This window comes from Thamnophis elegans, chromosome 5 (genome assembly GCF_009769535.1).
Source record: "Thamnophis elegans isolate rThaEle1 chromosome 5, rThaEle1.pri, whole genome shotgun sequence".
Lineage (NCBI taxonomy): Eukaryota > Metazoa > Chordata > Lepidosauria > Squamata > Colubridae > Thamnophis > Thamnophis elegans.
The window spans coordinates 19,984,793-20,011,826 of NC_045545.1; the positions used below are offsets into that span (position 1 = coordinate 19,984,793).

The window sequence follows — 27,034 nt, forward strand, 5'->3', positions numbered from 1 at the left end:
TAAAAATGGCTGGATATGCAAAAGAAAATGAGCAGCTCAACAGACCTATGGATGCGGCTGATCTTACAGTTGTATAAAAGGCCTCAGAACTTAAACACTTAAACTTAAACTCCAACTTTAAATTGCTTTAAAATATTGTTCCTACATAGTGTCTTAGGCCTGCCTGACATTTCCTCTGCTCGGAAGTATAACAAATATTGCAAAAAATATATATTAAAATCATACCTTTTTTCTTCTGTAGTGACAGATGCTGGTTTAATTTTAAAAAAGATCTCCTACTTGAACTTCTAGGAGGTTTTACAGTGTGAATTATAACTGTCTGAAACCTGGAGGCTTTCCTAGAAATGTTGGCAGGCACAACAATCTGAAATCATGGGAAATCCTACCTTTGCTTAAGAGGTCACAGTTATGCAGTTCACAGGGCCAAAGGTAAATATTACTGACACTGCCTCACCTAGCCAACATGGGAGAATGATGAAGTAAATTATGTTTTTAGAAAGAAAAGGCAATATGGTGGGTTTCTCCCTCCCAGAAAACCATGTATTTTGAGCAGGCAGCAATAAAACACAAAGGAATCCAAAAGCACAAATACAGAGGCCTTTTGGATAGTTCACTGAAAACATCAGCTCAATATGCTGCAAAGGTCAAGAAGGCAAATGGAATGTGACAGACTATTAGGGAAGAAAAATTACAGACGATCTAACAGCACTGTAAAATTTGCAGCTGTGCAAACTTCAGATTCTGCCTTGAGACGGGTTAGGGAATGGCTGAAAGTTTGATAGCCCCACCAAGGAAAAGGGCACCGATCTTTGCAACAGATCACCGCCGTGTACAAAGGGGTAGAACCTCTCTCACCAAAATAAACAAATAAACTGGTAGGAATCCTCTACCCAGGATTAAATAATATAGCTTGGGTGATCTTGTGTGAGAAATCAGTGCCGTGTCAAAAGCTCATTGCACATGGAATATAAAAATATAATTTGAAGGGAATTTGCCTTAAATAAAAAGCCTCTGGCTTAAGATAGGGTACATCCTGATTAATATTTCTACAGGAGGCTCCCAGGACTGTAGAAGCCCATACAGATCATATCTGTCGTTTTGTCCAGAAAACTGCACAACTAAGAATCACAATCCCAATAGTCCTAAGGCAGGCAGCTACAGTATGCTGATCCATATCGATTGAATTTCCTTTTATGCACGTGGCTAGGAGTGTAAAATTATGCAATATAATAACTGTCCTGCTCCCATACTGAAGCAGATTTACAAGAAATTTATAATGCCTGTTTAGTTCCAACAAGTTTTATCTCTTCCAGGAAGAACCTTTAGTGAAGCTAAAGGACTCTTAATTGGCCACTGAGGACACAAAGAAGACTTCACAAAAAATAGCTTCTTCACCCAAATAAAGGAGACATGGCAACTAAACTTGAGGAGGGGAGGGTCAATGACATTATTGTTTGCAAGATGTACGCAAGGGATCAACAACTCAAAATGGCAGCCAAAATGATGCCCTGCCCTATTTTTATATGTGCCACATGTTTTTGCACATGTCCAATGCACAGAAGGGGCAAGCTTTTATTTCTCTGGTCACAAGTGCCATCCGGACTTTTTTGACACTTCCCCTGACAACAAATCCCTCTAATTGTTCTGTTCTCAGCCAGCTGAGGAATTGTGGGAGTTGAAGTCTACAAATCTCAAAGTTGCCAAGTTTGGAGACCCTTGCTATAAAGCATAGCATATACTGGGGCAGAAACCATGCATTTCTGAAAGTTCAAGAATAAGCATACAATGTTATGCACTTAAATATACTGGGGATCATTTCTAAGTAAACATAGAATTGGCAAATCTGAAATGAATGCACAAATCTCTGAAAAGCTTGCTTGGTTTTTATATGCTGGCCAGCCATTGTATTCTATGGGTTGGGTTTTTTTTGGGGAAAAAAACCCTTACATTTATATTTAAGTTTATATATGCAATATTCCATAACATATGGAAACCTTTCCTGTATCTGCCCATAATTTATGTAACAGTTGCAGTAAATTGCTCAAGAAATATTTTTAATGCGATTCACCCAGCTTCCCTACTTTGACATTTTCCTTATGCAGACTTTTTAAATGCACACACTAGCACACTTTCTCCCTAGCACTTCTTTCTTTCTTTCTTTCTTTCTTTCTTTCTTTCTTTCTTTCTTTCTTTCTTTCTTTTTTTTTTTTGCAAATTATTGATTGTGAAAAGATAAACACTAGTCAATCTTGTTTGGCAATAGAATTTGTGCCACTGTGAAGTTGGAATGCAGACTTTCAAATTTACTGCTGGCTGAAGTGATGATTAGAAAGTCTTTTATATCCTTAATGAAATGCAGATTTAGCATTTTGGTTCTTATTTACTCTATTTGATTACCGAGAAGAGCTTAACATTTTCTGATTTTTCACACAGAAAGAGTCATAAGCATAAGAAAAACTTAATAATACAGCCGATTTTGAAAGCATGTTTTTCTCCCATACTCTATGGTCCTTCTCAGGTGTCACTCGACTCTTTATCCTCATATACTGGTAGATATGATCGCTAAAGCCAGGTGGTTTTATCTCCCAAATGTCTCTAAAATCTTCCATTTCCTCTTCATTCTCACCACAAAAATATAAAACCTGTCAAGTCCATCATCCTGTTCATCCTTGATTATTGCAACCTCATTTTCTTCAGGTTCCTGCTGATACCCTCAACATTCAGGTTTGCCAGTAATCTGTTGTGAAAATAATCCTCCATTAAGATAGTGCTGTGACATTCCTAAATTGTCATCTCTGCCAGTTCTCTGTTGCCTGCTACATCTGATGTAAGCTTCTTGTATTATCCTTAATAGTCTTATGAGCTGACCCCTTTTCTGCTCCTGTCTGCTTTTCACCTTTCATTCCTGCCTTCTTGGCTCATCTAAACTTCCCATCAAACTCCTTTTTCCCTCCTTTCCACCTCTGAACTTTTTATGCAGTTTTCTTTCTTCTTTTTTTTGTCAGTCTTATAAATGATGGTGAAATGTAGGTAAAAAAAATATGACAAGGGAAATGGAGTGAACAATTATCCAAGATGGCAACAAATTAGAGCCAGGAAATGAATTTGTGCACCTTGGTATCATATTTACTAAAATGACAAAATGGATGGACGATGTGGAAATACGGGTGGAAAGATAGTAATAAATTAAAGAAAGGATGGGATCTGTTGCGAGAATGAATGTTAACTAAAAGAGAAATTGGATAGGTGGAGGGACATGTTTCTTCCTGCTTTGTTACATGAAGTGAGACTTGTTATAGATGAAAAAACCCATTTTCCTTCGTAGCACACACTACAAACTTAATCAAGCAGATATTAATCTAAGGCTTTCTTCCTGCATGACAGGGACCGATTATGCCAATGTTTACTCAATGCTGTTCTTGTGGACATGAAGTCACAACTTTCCTCATCTTGATTTCTGGTCCTTGTTTGTGTCTTTTGGATTTGTTTTATGGTGTGGATGTTGAAAATTGGGAAAGCTCATTGACAGGCATAAATGCTGCTACTGCAGCAATACCTGTATTTTGCTTTAATATAATTTCCTGCTCAATACTTGAACACTGATCTCCTGAAATAAGAAGAGCCACTCAAGTCCTTTTCCATTTAAAATGTAAAATTGGAAGGTTGTAAATTTCTTGTGCCTAGGAGAGTCCCATTATGTCTACATAAATAGTTACTAAAAATTCATCTAAGGAAGTACTTCAATATGTAATATTCTCAAGCAGAAATATTCTCATGCAGAAACATACAAATATATACTCCTTTCTCTGAATTATAGAACACATTGTTAAATATAACAAGCAGTGAAAGGACAAGTTTCAGAGGAATCAGTCAATTTGATAAATGTGTAAGTAACAATACCTCCTCACCCAAAAAGTGATTGACAGCTTGATGTACCTTTTTGTGTAAAACTGAACAAGCTGAGGAAGGTGGCTCTTAAACAGTTTAGAGTCTAGTTATTTATAAATCTCTTGTAAAATGAAATACAGTCCAGACAGAAAACAATAAGATGGAAAAAGAACCTCATCTGTCTCAGTCCTATTGGGAGTGAATTCGGGAATGCATTTTCACTGGAATTTATGGCAGGAGGCTACTCACTACTAGCACAAGCATTTTAAAGCTTTAAAAGTTGGAAGAACCCAGGGGTCTGCTTTTGATCTTTAAAAATATATATTGGCACCCATTGTATAGTTTAGTGAATTTTTCCTAACATCACCAGACTAGAAAATCACCCTTCTATTACATGGTTTTATATGTCTGGGCATTTATTTCATTCAGTCATTGTCCTGGCAGGGTAGGTATCAAAAAATAGAATTATTGGACATCTGTGAGATCATTAGATTCTTCTGTCTACATCTTTCTGCTGTTATTTATTGCTATTGGTACTTGCGTACACTATCCCTAAATGAACAAAGCATGGCAGGAGAGTGATAGGTAACAGAAAAAAAACTGCTTTCCTTTCTGTAGACTTCCTTTGTAGAGAAGCACAAGGAAAATGTGATGGAGTAAGGATGGTGTCAATGGTGGGTTTCAAATATTGTTTGAACCTACTCTGTGGGTGTGGCCTCCTTTGTGGGAGTGGCTTGCTGCCCATGTGACCGGATATGAAGATGCCGATGACACTTGTCAGAACCACCTTAAATTACCTCACACACAGCACTGGCATGCATAAGAATATGATGTAAACTTGTTTTTTAAAAGGCATCTTTGGTTTGCGTTAAAACAACTTCAACACACGCAATGTTCTGATTGTATCACAAATGCAGTAGTCATCCTTACCTTTCACAGAGGCACTGAGTTTTATAAATATGAACATGATAGTGTAGAATAATCATATCCAAGGACCAGTGGTGGGTTTCAAAAATTTTTGGAACATCTTCTGTAGGTGTAGCCTGCTTTCCGGGTCCACTGGTGGAACCTCTTCTAACCGGTTCGGTAGATTTGACGAACTGATTCTACCGAATAGGTGCGAACTGGTAGGAACCCACCTCTGGATGGTGTATATCCCACCAAAAAGAGGAAAGATCCTTTCCCATGAGCATCACAAAAGTGATGGTTGATACTTCTGTCAGACCAAGATCTTCTGAATTTAATTTCTTTTGAAGAGTTTGTTCAAAGTAAAATGAGAGGCAGTTTAAGAATACAGAGTAAGATTTCCCACAGCTTTTATGCTTATCTTAAACTACACCCAATTGTCTATTTTGGGAGAAATAGCCATCTGCCTTCACACAGAAGGCCTGCACTCACCTCATTATTGCTATTATATAGCATTTTCAGATAAACACTGAAATACTTTCTCAAGAAATCTTGAGCACTAAAGCTTATTTGTAGTCAAGCTTCCATTCAATCAAAGCTTGGAAGATGATGCCATAACAGAAACAATGAGGTGTTCCTTATGTGGAGAATGACATTTCAGTACATCATGTTGGAAGAGGTTTATGGCAAGCTTCCAAAGAAGTCACACCGAACACAGACTCTAACAGGAAATAACATATCAGAGATAAAGGGGATGCATTATTATTTTTTTCACCATTCTTTGTTTGGTCTAACAAAATTCTTGTTTCTCACTTCCCCACTGCATAGTATAGTTTCTTTTATTGCTTCTTTTATCCCTAAATTATTGTGATGTCACCTCCTTTAGGGTTTTGACTTATATCTCCCTGCGTAGGTTTCCCTGCTGTCCCTGAAATTCTTTGCTGCACATTCAGTTTCCTGCCTACTTCCTTCCAGAGCTTTACATCTTTGTTTTCCACACAAAAGAAATCTTAGTGGATTTCCTGTACCTCCTTCTTATACTGCTGCTCTTAAAGTGACATTTTTTTGTGTAGCAGCTGGGATATTTTGGATACTCAAGGAAAGCCATCAACAAGGCAGTAGCAGTCAGACTTCACAAGCTTTTGGGATACTAGAGTTTTGATATGCTCAACCGCCTTGGACAAAGAGAGATAATAAGCTAGCACCTGGTTTGCCCCCTGGTTTTACTTCAGATCTGTTCTCCATAGCCTTCCAAGGCCAAGTTTGGTTTACAACTCCTTCCACAGCCCTTAACATCACAACATCTGTACTTATCTTCCATGCTGATCTTGACATTCTCATCTTTTCGGTTTGCCTTTCTATAAAACGCTTTTCTTTTATCTCCCAACTCATAATTCACCATTTGACTCTACCTTGCCCTGTCTTTAAAAGATTTGGAAGAGCATATCTAAGGATACATGTCATTGTAAGGTCAGTAGCTTTGCAAGAATTTTGTCTTCTGTTAGCATGTGTGGATATTGGGCGCATGAGCATACGACATCCAACAAGATTCCTTCATTTGTAACGACAGAACTTGAAACTGGACACTTCGTAGAAGCACCATCCATGAAGCTTCTCTTGCTTTTAGGTAGGTGATTTCCTTTTCTAAATAAAGATTAAGACTAAATTAGAGTAAGGAAAGAAACAAGGTTCTTATAACAATTGAGAAATCCCTTTATGGTAGTTGCTACATTTGACAAGTGCAACAGATATTTAGCACTGTAAGAACTGGCATGCAAGAACCCTTATGGATTCATTCTCATTGAATTTGGAGGAGAAATTGTACTGTAATAAAACACAGCCAAAGAAGATTTATTTGCTTATAAATGGACAGATATTTTTTTAAAAAAAAAGATGCGTTCTCTGCTTGAAAGAATAATAACAACATATAATAATGCCACAGATAATATAAATCAGTTCATTGTTATATTTACAAACTTATTTAATCTTAACCTTTAAAATATATTTATTATTATAGTTCTGGTCATCATTATTCAAGAAAGCAGCTTCTGATTTTTGTGAAGCAATTCATCTTATACTTGTATATTAGGATTGTGATCCAAAAAAAGCAGTATCTAGGTAAATAGGTTCTCTCCTGTATAAATTGGTTTTACCCAAACACTTCTTGATCATTAGGCTATAGTTTAAAAAAAAAACTTGGGAGTAAATCCCTCTGAGTGTGTTTTTGACTGCTGCTAATCAGACTGTTGATCTGGTCATTCTTTTTTCATTATATTAATACCCACAAGCAAACATGTGCATATATTTATATATGTAAGTGTGTGGAGATGTGCATGTACACACACACTTAAGCACACATACACACATACTCACACGCATATATAAAACAAAGGGAAGAATTTTTACGATAGCATGGAAAGAAGAGCAACATAAAATATGACAGAGACAATAAAACATTCCCAACAAAAATATTTTCAAATGCTTACTCAGACATATAACTATTTTTAAGCAGACCTTTTAAAGGTTTAGTGGTGGGGATGTAATTCTTCATTTGGGAATAGGATGCCTCGGGTTCCTACTAGTAAGTCCCAAACTGATTGAAGTAGAGGTAGTTTTAAAATTCGGCATGTGGTTTTACTCTTAACATCAGCCGTTTTGTGTTGCTTTTCAATCCCTGTAGTGTTTCTTGCCACCCTGCTGGATAGTTGCTACAGCCTCCAGAACTGTACCAACCCATGTCACAAGCATGCCAAATGTGAAGTTCGCAATGGAATCCATGGTTGTTACTGTAGCCCAGGATTCACCGGACCTGGGATAGATGCAGATGGCAACAGTGGTTGCTATGGTGAGATGCTAAGCTTTGTCTGATAACTTTTCCTCATTTTGGCAGCCTTGCAATTACATCAAGCATCATATGGGAGAACACTAAATGTAGATGTATGAAGGTTGTATGGGCAATATAGGAATGCTATGGCTCCTTTTGCGAGTCATAGGGAAGAAATGCTTTGAATCCTGCCCAAGTAGAAAGCCAGGAGTTACCTGTTTTTAAAGCAGACTTTTTAGATTTCCATGCAAACCTGTTGTTTCAGGCATTAATTCACTAAAATTAAATAATGTCTTAAAGCAACAGCATCCGTTATTTTCAGGCTCACTCAGAAGTCCAAAAGGGAATGTGGCTGCTTTAACTGGTGAGGCATGGAGGGGCGGGGGGGGGTGTTGTTGGAAGTTATGTTCCTACAAAATCTAAAGCAGTTTTTCTGAATCGTTCTCAGAATGTGTACAGCTGTATCATGTAGTTTGTTTCTGAAATTATGCATTTCTTACGGCTTGTGCAACTGCCCAGGCTAATAAATCCTTAATTCTGGAATTCAGGTAGTGTGTTGTGATGCCATTGCAGCTCCTGACAAACAAGCATTAGCAGCATAAGGTTTTCCAAACTGTGACTGGACCATATACTGCTTAGCACAGTCGTCGATTGTTAGCTGGATGAAAAATTCAATGGCAATAAAAATTATACTTTATAATGCCAGTTTTCTGGAAATTATATCCTGTTTGTTCAACTGTCACCTGCAAAGTTCTAACTCACTGTCACTTTGCTTTGAAGTAACTTTCAGAAGAGAGCTACGGAAACAGAACCACTGGAGAGGGATAATTATTTGTTGATTCCTCTCTAGGTTTTAGGTGCTAATGGAAGATTTTATCTGTGGTTCTGAGTTTGAATAAATGCTTAACCTGTCATTCCAAGGCATGTTTATTGTCAAACTATTCCCAAACTATTCAGTAAAGTTCTGCCTTACTGAATAAGCTTTTACAAGATAGCAATATCGGCCTCTGATTCTGTGCACATTTTCAACATGTCATTATTACAGCTATTAAACTGCCAACATAAAAACACAGATTAAATATTCATATTTGTGCATATTGTAAGCACATATAACAAATATAGAAAATAATCTGTTGCAAATACAACAGATGGCAAATTAATGCTCATTCTCATGTTTATATTCATGATACCTTCTATTAAATTGTAATAAATGTTGTTCTATGGTGTTTCTCAAGATATTGATTACAGTAATATATTGCATTTTTGCTGTCTTACCTAATTGTTTTGAAGTTTATGATCAATCCTCTCCTTCATTAATAGAAAACCAGATTCCAATTTAAACTCACAAAATGCCAGATAATTTTGTTGTATACTTGAGATATACAAAGATGCAGCTTTTCAAATGAAGAGTACCCCAAATCAGCATGCAAAATTTCTGACTATATTTTATATTTTTTATTATCAGATCCTTCCCAAGTATCTAGGATAATAAAGCTACCATTGTAATATTAATTAAAATATATTTATAATAAATAATATTAATTTCATCGCACAGCCAGCCAGATGTTCAGACTGGATTTGGCATTTTTATCCACTTATTGAGTTCTTCTCAAGGACTTGGCATAGGGAGATGTTGATGTTTTATTGTGTTAGAGGTATGTTTTCCTTATTTCCCTTTTGTTGGCTTCCTTGAACTTTTTGTGCTGGAATGCAAAAAAGAAGTATTTTAACTAAAAGAAACACTTCCCACAGCAAGGAAATATTGTGTCTAAGAACTAGATAATAGAGCACTTTAAAATTAAAAGAAAAAAATGTTTCTTGAAGGCAGTAACCATTTGGGGTTAATATTTTCTGTCTTCTAAGAACATATCTACTATCTTGTTGTAATTGGATAAGATCTTAGAAGGATTAAAAGGCAGTCAGGATAATAATTAGCTTGAAGCTAAAATATGGAACAATGCTTTGACTTAATGATATGTTAGATACTGTGGTTTGTGCCCCCCCTCCCAGTTAATTTTTTTCATAGAGAGGGCTTTTATTGTTGTAGAGATAAATGCTGGCTTCATTTTAATTGATAATCTTTTTATTATCAGATCCTTCCCAAGTATCTAGGATAATAAAGCTACCATTGTAAATTCTTCAATCAACACAGATTCATTTTTGTGTGCTCACAGGAATCTCAGTTCCCCAAATAGCACCCACAGTGAAAGCATATTAGTTAGATATGTGGTAACGTTCACTGTTACTGTTATTAGCATCAATTTAACAATTTTGCACCTGTTCAGTAATAGCTAGTTTTTAATGATATTGTTAATGATGTTATTTAAATACTCATTTTTCCCACTCTATTTCTGGCACTTTTTTTATTGGAATAATCAAAGAAGCCACAGGAGCTATTGCTTACAAAAATAAAATTCAACCTTTGGAAAAAAATAATTTATGATGGTAAAGAAAAGATCAAAGTTATCAATTTAATTTCTTCTAAGCTTATTCAATCATAAATCTAATTCCTAACTGTTGGGAAAAGCAGGATAATTGCATCCTGAGTAAAGTTTCAATTCTCCTTGAGCAGAAAGAAATGGCTGGGAGCCAATCTTTGTCATTTATGTTTCACCTCCCAGGATTAATTGATTATCAGATTATAAATTGACTATTAACAATCAGATTATTAACTAACTATTAAGAGCACCATGTTTCCGTCACCTCTTTCTTTTGCAGAAAACATCTGCCAATAGCTTTGGGAACTCCTCCTTCAGTAACTCTTGATCCAATCTAGAACTACAATCTGTTTTCTCAAGAATGACAGTGATAGGAAGTGGCTTGAGTACCATATAACTTTTATTATCCTTGCCGCAAGTGAACTTTAAAAATCATGGAGTTAAATTGCTGCCAAATCTCTAGGGCTTCTGCAATAACTCTTAAAATCTTTCTCCCTGCCCCAGAATATGAATCCTGGGACTGTTCACATATATAGTCTGATCTTCAATACGAATACATGCGTACAGCAATATGTGCACTCTCTTTCTTTCATAAAACACACACAAATACAAATCCATAATCAAATTTTTCCAGCATATGTGCAGAATGATGCAGAGGGTACTAAATTACTTGAAGGCAGTTCAGTAGTTTAGGTTCACAAAGAGCTCTTCACTTACTGTAATTTCATTGTTAATTTCAAGCAACAAACTCAAATATTTGGTGGTGATCTATTACTCCTTTGGGTATGTAAGAAGGGAAAGGAAGGGAAGAGAAAGAAGTTAAACAGGATGTGGAAATGGGTGAAAGGAATCAGATGAGGGCTTTGTATTTGAAGATTGAACCATTTCTGTAAATTACAATTAGTTTTATACTTGATTCAAATGCAAATCAAATCTTTGTAGAAAATTGCAGAAAAATGGAATTGGTGCTATGTATAATCCTTGTCCAAAAACAATTCAGATACTGTTGGATACCTAAGGGTGACAAAGAAGATAAATGAAATGCATTGTTTGGAAATTTTCCCTTCCTTTTTCCTATATTAGAGATAAAAAGAGCTGACATACAGTCTGTTTTGTAGCTTTTCTATTTCACTATCCCCTATCTTTTTACTTGCCAACTGCCAATTTGACTAGGAATAGCACAGTGCAGAATATTCAACTAGTAGTTGAATCATAGTGGTTTTTTCAAACTTTCTAAAATATGTCAGGACAACGAAGCAAAGTTGTTTGTTCAATTGAGCCCAGAAAACAGGGAGAGTAGAGACACAAATAGCACAGTATTATTTTGCAAATATGAACCACAATTTTCACTCTTACAAAACAAATCAATCTCCCCTGAAAAATAAAAGCAGTTTTCCTAGATATCAAGAATTGTGTAGTCTCGTCTACTTTAATTCACAGATAGTTATAGCTCTGAAAAGCTATAGGCTCTCTCTTCCCAAATAAAAGCATTTGTATTTGCTTTAGACGTAATTCTACAACTCAGGCTAACTTTTAAGAGAACCAATGTCACAACATTTAGTATACATTCTGAAATGACAATATAATGCATGAGACCTACACAATAAAGACATTGGCATCATGTATGAAAAATTCCTCTTCCTCCAGTAACTTTCTTTCAGCTCTTGAACATTAAAAAATATTAAGAACTGAATATGCTGGGGTTTGATAATATGATAGTTCAGTCTATGTCTTTGAAACTAGGTATACTATTTGCATATGAAAATTGTATATTTGTACTGTAATCATCAAATGTACTGTTGAAATAATTATTAATCATTTCAGGACTTAGCTGTTGGTATCTCTTGTTTCTAGTGAGTAATGGGCACTAGTTTTCTGTTCTCTTTTGCTGTCATTTCTATCATATCTCTTGCAGTATTTATTTGTTTACCATATTTATATAGCATCTCACTTCACAAACCTAAATATTGAAGAAATGTGCTGAAATCAGAGATATATTGCAACAAATATTATTAATATCAAAAAGATCAAGCTTCTTTTGCCCTTTTTTCCCCTCTTTGTCTTAGCTTCTAGAATGTTTTCTTTGGTCAATGTCAAAATCTTCTCTGTAAAAGATGTCCTTTATACTTGTCTAAGGAGTCCCCTTGTGATTTTTACTCTGCTAGTTGTTGCCAAAGACATTGCTCAACTCTTTTTCAATGTCATTGAGCCAGCATTGTCAGAAGATGTTTTTGTGGTCATGTGGCCAGCATGACATCCTGGAGCACCGCTACCTACCCACCAAAGTGGTATTTATTTATAGACCGTATTTTTCGGAGTATAAGATACACCTTTTTCCCTCAAAAAAGAGTCTGAAAATCTGAGTGTGTCTTATACACTGAATGTAGCTTTTTTTGCCTCCTGCCCCATCACCAAAATGGCTGTGCATAGCCTTTAGGAGGCTTATAGAGTGTTCCTGGGGCCTGGGGAGGGCATAAATGAGCAAAAAGCAGGCCAATTTCTCCCCCACCCCCAGGAGCACTCTATAAGCCTCCTAAAGGCAATGCATGCTCTTCTTTTGACAAAATATGAGCCCTTTTTCATGAAAAACAGGCTGTTTTTTGCTCATTTCCCCTCCCCCAGCCCCCCCCCCAGCTCCCTGAAGCACTCTACAAACCTCCTAAAGGCTATGCATGCCCATTTTTGACAAAAAATGGCCCATTTTTACAAAAAAACAGGGCATTTGGGGGGAGGGGTCTGCACAATGCAAAAAAAATTTTTTTTTAATTTTTCCCTTCAAAATCTTGGCGTGTCTTATACTCCGGTGTGTCTTATACTCTGAAAAATATGGTACTTGCATTTGAATATGGTACTTGCATTTGGATGCTTTTGAACTGCTAGATTGGTAGTTGCTGAGGTGAGGATGGGAGCTCACCCCATCATGTGCTCTCAAGCCTGTGCTGAAAGTTTTCCAGCTGACAAACCTGGCCTCTTAACTGCTTAGCCACCACGCCACCATTAAACCTGTTTAGGGTTGAGAAGATGAATTACAACAGAACATTACATTTGCTAACTTGATTTCATTCCAATGTGCTTGGACAACAGATAGTCCTAAAAATCACCGATTTTCCAAGAAAATTTTAAAAGGAGAAAGATAGGAGAGTGTTACCTTCTGTTGACTAACATTGGAGGGCTACTACCATTAAAAGTAGTTCCTTCTAAAGAAAAATGACATTGGTATGAAATAGCTCCTAAATATTACTTGCTATGATATTTCTAGCATGAGAAAAATGTGGGCTGAATGTCTATCTTAGTTAACTATGCCTTAGCCTCAGGTTACAGTCTGGTTCTGGCAAAGTCTGGCCCAAGGCATTGTACATCAAACTGGCAAGTGCAAGCAGATTATCAAAGCTCCACCCCTTTATATTATGTGTTCCATGCATCACCCACATGTAAAAAGGGACAGAGCTTTGATCACCCTGATTGTACCCAGTGTTTTGATGTCATTGATCCATTCCTGCAGACACCCTTGCCAATAACCCCCCCAACCCTTCTTTACTATACCAAAAGACTCTTAAACTTTCTAACATACAAGTTTGCCAAATAACAGAAAGCAGCAATCAATTCATTCATCTACTTGAATGTTTCCTCTTATCCATAATTCATTCTTCAAGAAATGCAAAGTGAAATTTGGTGCAAAATGCTCTGTGCTCTGCTGGTATGGTTTCTATGTAAATTGTATTTCAACTTACCTGAGCAGCTTGATGAAGCCATGCTTATAGCAAGTTCTTTCATCCTTCAAAATTGTAAATTCAGGGAAGAGTTTCAAGGATATTTCACGATACTGTTATGTAACAACAAAACTTCAGATTTTTCATTTAATCAGACACAATTCTCAATAAGCTAAGCTGATGGGAAGCTAGAAAAGATGAAATCATACACAGTTAAAAGATTGTTATATTTTTGTTTTAAATCAGGGGTGTCAAACTAGTGTTGTCACGGTGGCATCACGTGATATATTCCCCCCCCCTTGCTAAACCAGGCATGGGCATTACCAGTGTGTGACGCATCTGGCCTGTGGGCCGTGAGTTTCACACACACACACACACACACACACACACACATATATACAAACACACAAACACTTGTGTATGTATGTATGTGTATGTATGTATGTATGTATGTTTGTATGTATATGTACAAACACACACACACACATATATATTGCATTTGTGCTGATAAATAAATATCAGCTAGCCATACCCTTACTGGGATTCGATATTTAGGCATACCAGGGGTTGTGACACAATACATACATACATCATACATACATACATACATACATACATACATACACACACACACACACACACACACACACACACAGGACGTGCAGTCAGGGGAGGCAGGGGAGGCAGGACCTCACCACTGTCATCATGAAAAGAAAAAAAAAATAAAAGGAAAAAGGCTGAGGTAGTTGCTGCCAGAGTCATCGTGGATGACTCTGCTTAGTGCTTAACTGTTTAAAAAAAGCCTCTAAAAAAGTGCCCTCTGCAGGAGGAGGTGAGAGAACCACGTGCCTCATTTAGTCTATCTTTATGATCACTCGAGCAGAGTTAAGCAAGGGTTAAAAGGCGAAAAATTCCTTATGCAGAGGAGGCACATGGTTCTCTCGCCTCCTCCTGCAGAGGGCACTTTTTTAAAACAGTTAAGCAGAGTCATCCATTGGGGACTCTGGCAACAGCTAACCCAGCCTGGCTTCAGCAGCTCTTGCCTTTTTCTTTTTACATTTTTACATTTTCATCATGGCAGACAAGAGGAGAGTTGAAATCCTCTGTGTCACAGCTGGAAAAGGTATGTGGGTCGGAGGGAGGGGGAGGAACTCAAAATTATTGTAGTTTGTAAGTAATTTTTTATTGTAAGTAATTTGTGTGTGTGTGTGTGTGTGTGTGTGTGTTTGTTTCTTCACTTCACTCAAACAAACTCTCTCTCAATTTGATGGATGAAGTATGTGTTGGTTAGGCAGTGGTTGGTCAGATCTAGGATGTGCTTGGGGAGGTTGTATTTGTTTTGGATAGCCCTCAAGGCTTCTTTAATAGGCACTTGGGTGAAGAGGGATATGACATTGAAGCTCACGAATAGGTCGCTGGGTTGTAGGTTTTGTTTCTTTATTGTTTCTATGAAGTGGAGTGAGTTTTGTACATGTGAGGTGATGGATTCTGTGTAGAGCTGAAGTTGTTTGGCAAGAAATTTGGCAAGATTCTGTAGAGTTGAGCCTATGGAGCTGACTGTGGGTCTGAGTGGTGTTCCTTCTTTGTGTATCTTGGGGAGGCCATAGAGCTTGGGGCATCTGGATGATTTTTCTCTGGGGATGATTCTTTGCTGGAGCTCTTCACTAATGGGAGAGGCTTTTATTTTGGATTTGGTGTTTTTTTCCAGGTAGGTGGTGGGGTCTGTGACCAGACATCCCGCTTTTGGCAGGACAGTCCCGATTTCTAACAATTTGTCCTGTGTCCTGTGGCGTTTTTAAAAAGTCCCGATTTTTGGAAAGAATGCACGATGCAGTCCTCTCCCCCAGCACCCCACTGATTAAAGCACTTTCTTTCGCCCACCCGAGCTCTGATGCGGGCGAAAGAAAGCACTTTAATCAGTGGGGTACATGCTGGGAGGAATCTTTCCTCTCCTCCTGGCACACACCCCACTGATTAAAGTGCTTTCTTTCATCCACATCAGAGCCCGGGCAGGTGAAAGGAATCGCTTTAGTCAGTGGAGTGCGTGCCAGGATGAGAGGAGAGATTCCTCCCAGCATGCACCCCACTGATTAAAGTGCTTTCTTTCACCCACAGGCCCCAACAACGCTGTCAAGCACTGTCAAGAAAGAGGCTTTTGGCCCCTCTGACAGTATGTCCACCATACATACACACACACACACAAACCCCAAAGAATCCCAGACAGACAAACAAGCTGCTTCCCCACCGTGGGCTTTGTTCTTAACCAACAGCGGGCAAAGGGAATAGAGAGAGGCGGCGACGAGGCTGACTTTTGCGGGGAGAGCAGGAGCTTCATCAACTGCGGAAACGTGCCCCGAGGCTGGGATCCAAGGTGCGCTTAACTAGGCGAGGAACTTGTGCAGACCCACCGGGGCGTGGGAACTGAGGAGAAGAAGGGAGGGGAGGGGGGCCACGATAAGCGGCCACAAGGAATTGGCAAGGATGCCCAGTGCTTTTTTCCTCAGCCACGAACTGGGTTTGATTCCCAGCATGCCTCTTGATCGGCTGAAGAGAATGTGATCCAAAAAGAAAAGTGTCTGAATTAGGACAGGCAAAGACGAGAATTCCTGCTTGTGGGAAACCCGGTGGGTTTAAATTGAAGTTCGCCTGTTCTTCGTGGAAGTTGCCCAATTAGGGATCCCATCTAATTCAAGAGATCTTAATCCATTAATTGGCCATTTTAATGGTGGACATACCGTTTCCCTCAAGCAGGAATTCTCGTCTTTGGCCACTGATCCCAGAATCACCAGATCAAAGCCCCGCGTCTGCAGCCCTGGGATCCTCTGCTTCAAGATCTCCCTCGCAAGCTTCAGCAGCCCCGATGACAGCTTCTTCTTCTCCATACACCCCCCTTTCCCTCCATTCTTTTCCTCAGTTCCCATGCCCCGGCAGGTCTGCACAAGTGCCTCACCTAGTTAAGTGTGCCTTGGATCCCAGCCTCGGGGCACGTTTTCGCGGTTGGCGAAGCTCTTGCTCTCCCCGTAAAAGGCAGCCTCGTTGCCGCCTCTCTCTATTCCCTTTGCCCGCTGTTGGTTAAGAACAAAGCCCACGGTGGGGAAGCTGCTTGTTTGTCTGTCTGGGATTCTTTGGTGTGTGTGTGTGTGTGTGTGTGTGTGTGTGTGTGTATGGCAGACATACCTCCAGAGTGGCCAAAAGCACTTTTTGAAAGCGCTGTCAAGAAAGAGGCTTTTGGACCAAATTTTTAATCAAGAAACACCCCCCTCCCCCGTCAATGGTGTCCTGCTTTACCAATGTTAAAATCTGGTCACCTTACTTTAGAGGTCTGTAAGTGGGGTCTTGGAGTAAGTTGGATAGTTTGGCTTGGCAGTCAGATGTGTTCATCACCACAGTGGTGTTACCTTTGTCTGCTGGGAGAATGATTAAGCCTTTCCTCAAGTTGGTGAGTGCTTTTTGTTCTTCTTTATGTAAGTTGCTTCTGGGTGGATTGCTGGAGCAGAGGACATTGGTGACTTCAAGTCTGATTTTATTGGCTTCATCTGGGTTGATATTAGTTAGGGTAGCTTCAATTCCGCATATGATGTTTTCAGTGAGGATGTGTTTGGGGGCGACTGCAAAGTTGAATACTTTGGAAAGGACATTGGTTTCTGCTATGGTGAAGGTCCTGTCTGATATGTTATGTACTGTTTGTTTCATGAGTTGCTGTGGAGGGGGATTGGGCTTCTGGCATTTTTCTAGTCTGTGGAGTTTGTTGGTGTGTGTTTCTGTCTTTTAGGAGGATTTGATTCAGCTCTCCAGAGGGCTAGTTGTTTGGATTTGTCCCAGAGTGCTGGGTGGATTTTGTTGCTGAGTTTGAGGCGAAGAGTGAGTAGGACCCTGTTGGTTTGGTCTAGTAGGAATCTTTTCCTGTGGAGTTTGTTTCTGATTAGGGCTAATTCAGTTCTTTTCAGGATCCTTTCGGTGGCTGAGGTTTTTGAATGGAATTTTAGTTGGAAGCATGTTGGCTTCCAAAGCCAACATTCCACACACACGCACACACAACTATATTTATAGAAAAACGCAGCTCCCTTCACACTTTGCTCACACAAGAATGAAGCCAAAGGCACCAGCCTGAAGATGACAAGTGTGACATCGCTGAAACGTCACCAAGATACAGTCAATCTTACATAGGAAAAGACCCGAATACGCCAAGGCCTGCATATTTATATATAATCAAAGTTCCAGTTTTTCCCCAAGTTTTTTTCCATTAAGTCCAAAGGAAAACTTTCTGGTTTTATCTTTACATTCACTTCGAGAATCTTCTGTATTAAGATGTGAATCCTACTCCAATATTTCTTTGCTTTCTTACGTGTCCATCATAAGTGATAAAAGGTCCCTTCTTTACTTTTGGATTTCCAGCATTTGAAATCTTTTGCTTTTGATGCTTGAAGTTATTGGAGCACATGCGGGCCAGGTTGGGATCCTATTCCAACTGGGGATCCGATGCTGTATGAATTCATACAATATTGCTCTTTACCAAACATAGAGAGTGCAAGATATTCCACTTCTGTTCTACAGACATAACTTATAGCTCAAAGGAAATATACATGATTTAAGGCAACCTTCTTCCCTAAAAGGAGCCCCTGTTAAACTAAGTGAGACTTATTTTCAAACAAACATGTTGAGGATTGTACAGCATCATATATCTCCTCTTTTATCAACTTTCTCATTAAACTTTCTCACACTAGTCAGTTTTCTTATGCTTCTCCATTGAGATTTGCAGTTGCAGAGTGAGAGCAGCCTGGGTGGAAAGCAAAATGTATTTTACAGAATGTCTAAATTATAATTACATGATTGACTAAAAATGCTCAAATATTAATAGTAACAGTTCTTTTATAGCATCTTCATCTACCACTACTGTGCGGTGCGGCTTCAGCACCTTATAGTAAATAAAATCATATATAGTGAAGCCACAATAAAAAACATTTGAAAGCAATGAAAAAGGGGAATGTAGTCAGGAGTTTTGAAAAGATAAAAATACATTGAGAATAAACTCTAAAAACAATTGATTGAGACACTTTTGAAAGGGGAGAAGGAAGGATGGATGATGGCAAAGTATAAATATAATGTTCCACAGTGAGACTGGATCATAGTGACAGAATCCCCAAAGAGCAGGCAATTATAAGGAATTCAGAAAGAATGCATTTATTTAAAGCAATAAATGCATTCATAAAAGCTAAAGCAATATCACTCTCAAGTCCCTAGGTGGTAAACAATAGCTTGATTGTTCAAAGCTGCCATAAAGCTGAATCATATTATTTTTCATAGGTGATGAAAGTTGGTTTTGATTGAAACTGCATTTTTGTTTTGTTTTTTGTTTTTTTAAATCCACTGTAACAGATTTTGAATGGAAACAGCTAGCAACTTAAAAACCCATCACATAAATTAACTGAATTTATTTGGTCACAATGAAAAAGTGACTTCTCCACATTAGGGAGAAGATTTATGGTTTATGGGTGCATTGCCGGCTACAAATGGTCATTAAGATAATTTGTTAATACCAATCATATATGAAAATGCTAATATTTTCATGTCTTCCATATGGGCTTCGCTTAGAAATCTGGGTGGAAAAAGGAAACAGAATATGATGGATTGCTGGTTTGAGCCAACAATTCCTTTCTTATGCTCCTCTGTTGGAAACCAGGGTAGAATTGGCAAAGACTGCATGGAATGATACCTTTGTAGTTAGAATAGAATAGAATAGAATAGAATAGAATAGAATAGAATAGAATAGAATAGAATAGAATTCTTTATTGGCCAAGTGTGATTGAATACATAAGGAATTTGTCTTATGTAGTCTCAGTGTACATAAAAGAAAAGATTCATTTGTCATGAATCATAAGGTACCATACTTAATGATAGTCATAGGTTACAAATAAGCAATCACATCATACTAGGAAACAATATAAATCATAAGGATACAAGCAACAATGTTATAGTCATAAGTGGGAGGAGATGGGTGATAGGAACGATGAGAAGTTCATTTGTCTTTGGGGTTTCTTAAGACGTTGGGTATTTTTTGGTCAGTGTTGAAGGCTGTCTTGATATTGTGTTTGTGGAGAATTTTGCTGATTTTATCTGTGGTGCCTTTGATGGAAAGGAGGAGGGTGATGCTGTTGTCCTGTTCTGTGTCTCGGTTTTTGTGGGGAGTCTCCCTTTGGATTAGGTTGATAATTGTTTTTCTTTGGAATCCGTTGAAGATTAATACATTTGTGAGAGTGTGTAATTCAGTTTTCAGGTGGTCTTTGTCAGCCAGGCATTTGGTTCTGGAGATTAGGGTCTTGGCTACAGAGTTGATCTGTGCAGGGTGGTGATGGGATTGTGCATTTAAATAGCAGTTGGTGTGTGTGTGTTTTTTTTCAGTAGATGGTGTGTCCTAGTGAGCCATTGGGTTTTTTGTAAATTAGGACATCCAGAATGGGAAGTTGGTTGTTTGCTTCTATTTCCATAGTGAATTGTATTTTGGGGTGTAGGCTGTTGAGATGTGTGAGGAAGTTGTCCAGTTTTTCTTTCCCGTGTGGCCAAATCATGAAAGTGTCATCAACATATCTAAGCCAGAGTTTGGGTTTGTGTTCAGATTTATCTAAGGCGTTAGTTTCAAAATGTTCCACGTATAAGTTTGTGATGACGGGTGAGAGGGATGATCCCATAGGTGCTCCTTCTACCTTTGTCCATTATGGATAAAGTATGTCTTGGTTAGGCAGTGGTTGGTCAGATCCAGGATGTGTTTAGGGGAGTTGTGTTTGTTCTGGATAGCTGTCAAGGCTTCTTTTATAGGCACTTCGGTGAAGAGGGATATGTTTTTAATATTGAGCTTGGTTATGCTTTTGTAATTCACTCTTCATGAGACTGTCACCATACAGTCTATTTTAATCCTTATGTTTTTATTTGGGTCAACATCCTTTTCCTCAAATGAATGTGTACAAAATTAGAAAGACATGATTACTTTTGCCTAGAAGTAGTTTCTATTTGTTTTGATCAAATAAATCCATGAATTGATTCTCTAATTACTATATTTGATGGGACAATTTGAATCCTGCTCTCAGTTAATACCTGTAATAGATAAGGCATTTAAAATGCTTTATCTTCAGATAATTAAATTGGAAGTGGTTTTCTTCTTGGTCATATTAATATAGTACTCGGCAGATTATTTAGATAATTTAACTAGGACTATGGCTATAATGTCCTCTCTTTGGAAAACTCCCCTGCTGCTGTGCCATCAGTAGCAGTCACTTTATTTTCTACGTAAATGATTGGCAAATGTTTTCTTTCATGTAGGTAGATCTTACAGGACCTTTGGTTGCTGGCCTGTATTAGTAACTGGGCAATATGGCAGCAGCGTTAAACTTTAAATAATGCATGGAAATGGAAGAGAAACCTATTGTCATAATCTGAATTTCTCTTGTATAGACCTGTGATTTATATCAGAGACATAGCTTTGTTGTAACAAATGGCAATGTATTACCTCTTAAAATATATGGTATATAGAAGGACATTGCCCCCAAAAATGAAAAATAGGACATATTAGTCAATGAGGCTACGGGGAAAACTAAATTCAGGTTAATTTATGTTGCCTTTACATTTTTAAAAAACCCCAACCATACCCTATCATATATACCATTTAGAAATGCCCGAGTATCTTGTTTTTGAGGATCACCTAGAAATGTGTATTTATGGAGAGAAATGCATAGTCAATCTCTGAAGAGTATATGAAAACAACATAGAAGATAGTTTAGATCATCTGCAAATACACAAACTTAAACTCAGACAGCACAATACATACAGACAGGATCTGTAACATAAACAGACTGAGATCTCAGGTCTTTTTCTATGATTTAATGTTGGACATTTGTTATCAAGACACCAAACTCTACTTTTTGCAAAAAAAAAAAAACTTTTTGAAAGTCCCCCCCTCTTAAATAAATGGTTATTTTCTTTCAAACATTTGAATCCAATCTTTGTATATTTTAGAGGCAGCTGTGTAATGGGTGCTGCAATTTAGAAAAATAGCTTGGGTGGATATGCAAAGGTCTGATGCTTTATTCATAATGAAAGCTATTCACATGGGCAGCCATCTAAACAAGTTATTTTAAGAGTCGGCATAAGCTCTTGCAGTGACTAGCATACTTCTTGATTTAATACATATTTCTTATATAGACATTCTAGATTTCTTGGAAAGAAATTGTGACTTGTGCAAGGGTAAAAAATGATGATCCTAACTGCGGAGCACATTGTCTTGTATCCAAAATAAAATACAACATATTAAAAGAGAATAGTAAAACGTTTATTCTGGCTATGTCACATCCTCTATTAAAAAAAGGGAATCAAAATACTAGTTGGTATTTATAAAGAGAGAGAGAAACAATATGAAATATATTAATTTATATTATTTAGCATTAACTCTACAGCCTTTTTGGGGTAGTGATCATGGTACCTAGTTAGAAACCAGGATACCATAAATTCTAATCTCAGTTTATGCACAAAGCCAGCTAACGACCTTGGAAAGGAGACAAGGGTGAACTGCTTCCAAATGATTGTCAAGAAAGCTGCAGGAACTTGTCCAGTCACCAGGACTCAACACTAACACAAAGGCAGGCACACAGAGAGTTAACTGTAGTTCTTAACCTTTTATCTACATTTGCAACTGTAGTAATTAGGCTTATAATGAATAAGTGAAAATTTACTCTCTTATACTGCATTGTATTTCCTATCAGCAACTCCTAACTTTGGGACTATCTATTCACTGTATTGTTTGCAATGGCTCTGGAAAATTTTGTGATCAAAATATAGATAATACAAATACAACACTAGTGTTATTAAGTCTGCTTCTCCTTATCTGTTGTTCATATTTGTTTTTCTCTCTCTCTACTTTTGTTGGCTCTTTTATCTGCTTTTGCCAGTTAATTGTTTTTGAGGCTTGTTGATGTTTAAGAAATAGACATTGGACTACGGTATATTTTTGGAAGTTGAACCCATTGATGCTTGTTCTTGTTTTGATCTGGGTGCAGAGATTGACTGGAAGAGGAAATATTTATTGACATTAAATCTTTAAGGGCTAATATTAAGATGTTGACGGAATTTGCTGATGGTCTGGATGAATAGATATAATTTTTGAAAAAAACCTGGAGAATTTATTTTCAAGGAAAGTTTCTAAAGGATTAAAGGATCTGAGGAATAGAGCGGTAGGAAGATCTGGATTCGAAAGGTAAATGGTAATTCAAGAAGCTCTTAGAGATATAGTACTTGTGAGAAGTATGTGAAGCTTTTGTGAGCTGGGTGGCCATATAAATTTGATGAAGTCATAAATAAATATAGAGAGGGCCTATTCAACTGGCCACCCTTGTTTGGGGCTAAACCACTGTCCCAGACCTGCCAGGCACTTTGGCCTAGGCTTTCCCTGCAGCCTAGACCAGACTACTTCCAATGAGGTCTCTATCTTGGTGTACTCCTTGGTTTTATAATAAGATTTAAGAGATGAAACACCAGAATCAATGCTCAAAACATTGTTGGACAAAGATGAAAAGTGTCATGACTTCAGAACTAGGCTCCAAGATCAGGTCCTCACTGGCTCCTGTGATTCAGTAGCCACTAAATGAAACATACTATCTCAGATCTCTTCTAAACCAGCATTGAACCTTCTCTATCCAGTGAGGTGCCAAGAAGCAGGGCAATTCCCCTCAGCATGAGAATCCTGTACCCCATCCCATCAAAATAAGTACCTCATTATTTTGTGCAAATGCTGGCTCTGCAAACAATACTTGTGCTTCATTACTGGCAACAAATGAGCAAGGAAACCCTTGGCTCTGTATCTGTGGCAGGGAGAGAGTTTAAACTGTGCAGGGACTACCTTCTGTTGCTGGAAGCATCTTTGGCATCTGGTTTTGTGTTTTGTTTATTCTTGTGTCTAACTTCTGCTATGTTTTTTGACCTTGGTGTGTTTCCTGGCCAGATCTCTGACTGTTTCCTTGGTATTTTTCAAGATTATGGACTATCTGACTTAGATTATGATTTTCTCTCAGTCTCTAAAAATTTTGCACACTCTTCCTCCCACTTCTCAATTCTTCTTCTTTTGCCCCTCTATCTGTCTGCTGCCAGCTCGCCAGACAAATTTCCTGATGCATAAACAAGCCTTGCTACACACATTCTGCTTCTGTCACTCTATTCCAACCAGCCACACTCATATTTTGTTTCTGCATTTTAAGAAAAGCTCCCTCCACAGTGTGTTTTCTACTACTCAGAATCTTTGCAAGCCTTGCTTCCTCTCCAAATGTCCACATTGCAACCACCAGTTGCATGGGTGCTTTCTCCCTTTGCTGAAGCTAGGACACCCACACAAAAAGCAAATATGATACAATGTGAGAACAGCACATATTTTGGCCTACCTCATGATGAATATTTCTCCTCCTTGGTTGTGTTTGATTCTGATTCTGATTCTTCCTGATTACATCTGAGCAAGTAGACAAAGTTCTTTTATTGTTAATTCATTGACCTCATTGACAGTTCTTGGTCTGCCTAGCTTATTAAAGCAGCTTGTGAGATAACCACAGTATAGGTTCATGTGGTTTTGGGCTCTTTGAGAGATGAGGTGGTAACACCAGCCTTGAAGGAGGCGATAGTATGCCCCTTTCTCAAGTGGTCATTACTGAGCCCATCTCTGTTGGAGAATCATTGGCAAAGGTTATGGAACAGGTGGTAATGACAACTACAGAGGATCTTGAATGAAATGGATGATCTGGACTCATTTCAATCTACCTTTAGGCCAGGATAGATCAGAGAAAGCACTGGTGGCACTTGCTGATGACTTTTGGTGGAGCCTGGATGGAGGTGATACATCCATTCTACTTCTCCTTGATCTCTCAGTGGCATTAGAAATCAACTATTGTATCCTTTTGGTATGGCTAGTGGAGTGGGAGGCACTATGTTCCATTTGTTCTCCTCCTTTCTAGGTAATCAGTTCCAGTCAATATTGGAGGGGAAGAGATCACATATTTGACCCCTCATGTGTGATGCACCATTAAGCACAACACACACACCCTCTCCTGCTCAGCATCCACATGAATTCACTAGTGAGATCACCCACCAGTTTGGGGTGTGATATAAGTATGCTGATGATATCCAGCTTTATGTCTCCACCATCTCCTAAGTACCACAGATAAAACAGTCAGTGTACTGCTCCAATGGCTGGAGCTGTTTGGTTTTGGATGGGACAGAACAGGCTTAGGTTCAAGACCAAATGGCTGTAAATATTTAGATCCTCTAGGTCAGGGTTAGTGATTGGTTTGGACAAAACTCAGTAGCACTTTTTCATGCTGTTGTTGACAAAAATAAGAATAACATGATTACCAACATCCGATGATGGATATGGCACAAGAAGAAGAAGAAGGTCAGGGTTGTTGACATTCTTGGTTTTGCATAGGATTGCATTTTCACAATCAAAACTGGTGCACAAGTCCCTCTGGACTCACAGATACTGCTTAATTAGCAGGTGCAGTTAATAGCCAGGAGAACATCTTGTATGCCACTTGTGCTCTTTCCTCAGTCATGAAGCCCTTTAGACAGTCATGATCAGTCATGATCATCTCACAATGATTTGGAGATGCTTATCAGGCTTGCAAATATTGAGTAGTATACCCAATAACCAAAATACCCCAAATATTCAAACCATCTTAGAGCAATGGTAGAAAATAACTGAAACCAAGACAAATGCAAAGTTCTTCACTTTGGAAAAAGTACAGATACAGAATGGGGAAACCTGGCTTAGAAAGAATACTTGTGAAAAATTCTTGGAATAATAATTTACTGTACACAATGCAATATGTGGTGGTTACAGAAAAAAGGGACTAAATTACAGATCATGTCAACAGAAATGTAATCTCCAAACCATGGAATGTAATTGAAATATTGTTTGGTTCCTCCTTCAGTGTTTTTTATTCAGTTTTGGGTCCCACACTTGAAAAAGGTAAATGCTCTCAGTGAGTTCAGAAGGCAATAAGGATGATCAGAGCATTGGATACCAAGTCTATGAAAAGAAATGAAAGGAATGTTTAAGGTTTATCCTTAAGAAGATAAAACCGAGGATCATATAATAGCCCACTTCAAATACCTGGAAGGAGGTCGACATTTGTTCTGTATCAAGTAGAATATAGGTTACAAAATAATGACTATAAATGACAGAAAAAAGATTCTGATTAAATATTTTAAAAATAAATAAGACCCGTAAGAAAGGAAGGGTGGCAAGCTCCTCCTTACTGAATGTTATCAAATGGAGCTTAGGTAGCTATCAAATAGAAATGCTTTAATTTGTATTATTGCACTGTGTGAAGGCTTCAGTTTAGAGACCTATAGGCCCTTTTCCAGATCTGTGATTCTCTGTATCGATTCTACTGATAGAGGTAATTGAGGCAGAACAAAGACTATACATAGTCAAGTTTATCTGTCAAATGCCAAAAATAAGACATTCATCATTCCAAGATATCTTCCTGCACTTCTTATTCTGCATTATTAATCTTGGAATCAAGAATGTTACAGTTGAAAGAGAAATAGGGGTCCAGTACTCTGGGTTATTTTTTAATCAGCATTTTTAGAAGCCTTATGTCTAGCTGCTTTCCTCTATAAAGATTATCTCCAAATTTAATTCAAAAAAATGGCCTAAGAATAATTTTCTTTATTTTTTGGTTGATCTTTCTTGTGCATTGTTGAGGGGTTCTGGATACAATTGAATGAGCAGATCAGTGCTTTTTTATGCTCAATCAATGCAATGCTTAATCAATGCACAGAAGTGCTTATGTACACTGAAATCAAGTTGGGGGAAAATGAAAATTGCATCATTGTGTCAATAATGATGATGTTGGTAAAATAACAGGTTTGTACTGCTTGATAACAACTTCCAAAGGAGAGCAATTATCCAAAACCTCAGTATCTGAAGGAAAATTTTGTTAGGGAGAATTCTTAAAGATCCCTATTACAATCCAAATACTATCTTCTTGATATTTTTGTTAGTGTCATGTATCTTGCAATAACAAGCACTGTGTACTTAGAAGATTAGAAAACTAATGTTTTAATGACCAAAAATGAAATCTTTATTATCAATTAAAAGAAATATACTGCAGGCCAGGGGTATCAAACTCACGTCTCCATGATGGCATCACATGACATATCAGAACTTTTTCCCCTTAGCTAAACCAGGTGTGGGCATGGCCAGAGTGTGACACATCCAACCCACAGGCCGGGAG

The 27,034-nt window shown here is 38.0% G+C and overlaps 1 protein-coding gene across 3 annotated transcripts in view; it reads left to right on the top strand.

Annotated features, from left to right (window-relative positions):
* Positions 1–5,848: 5,848 nt before the first annotated feature.
* The window catches only part of ADGRL4 (adhesion G protein-coupled receptor L4), a 106,618-nt gene continuing 85,432 nt past the window's right edge, over positions 5,849–27,034 (top strand). The window contains exons 1-3 of one of the 3 annotated variants that reach the window (XM_032218833.1): positions 5,849–6,264; positions 6,365–6,421; positions 7,475–7,639. In XM_032218833.1, the coding sequence (XP_032074724.1) occupies positions 6,400–6,421; positions 7,475–7,639 (187 nt within the window). In that variant the 5' untranslated portion in view covers positions 5,849–6,264; positions 6,365–6,399. Of the gene's footprint in view, positions 6,422–7,474; positions 7,640–27,034 lie in introns of all 3 variants that reach the window. The other 2 variants (XM_032218832.1, XM_032218835.1) reach the window with 2 other exon arrangements.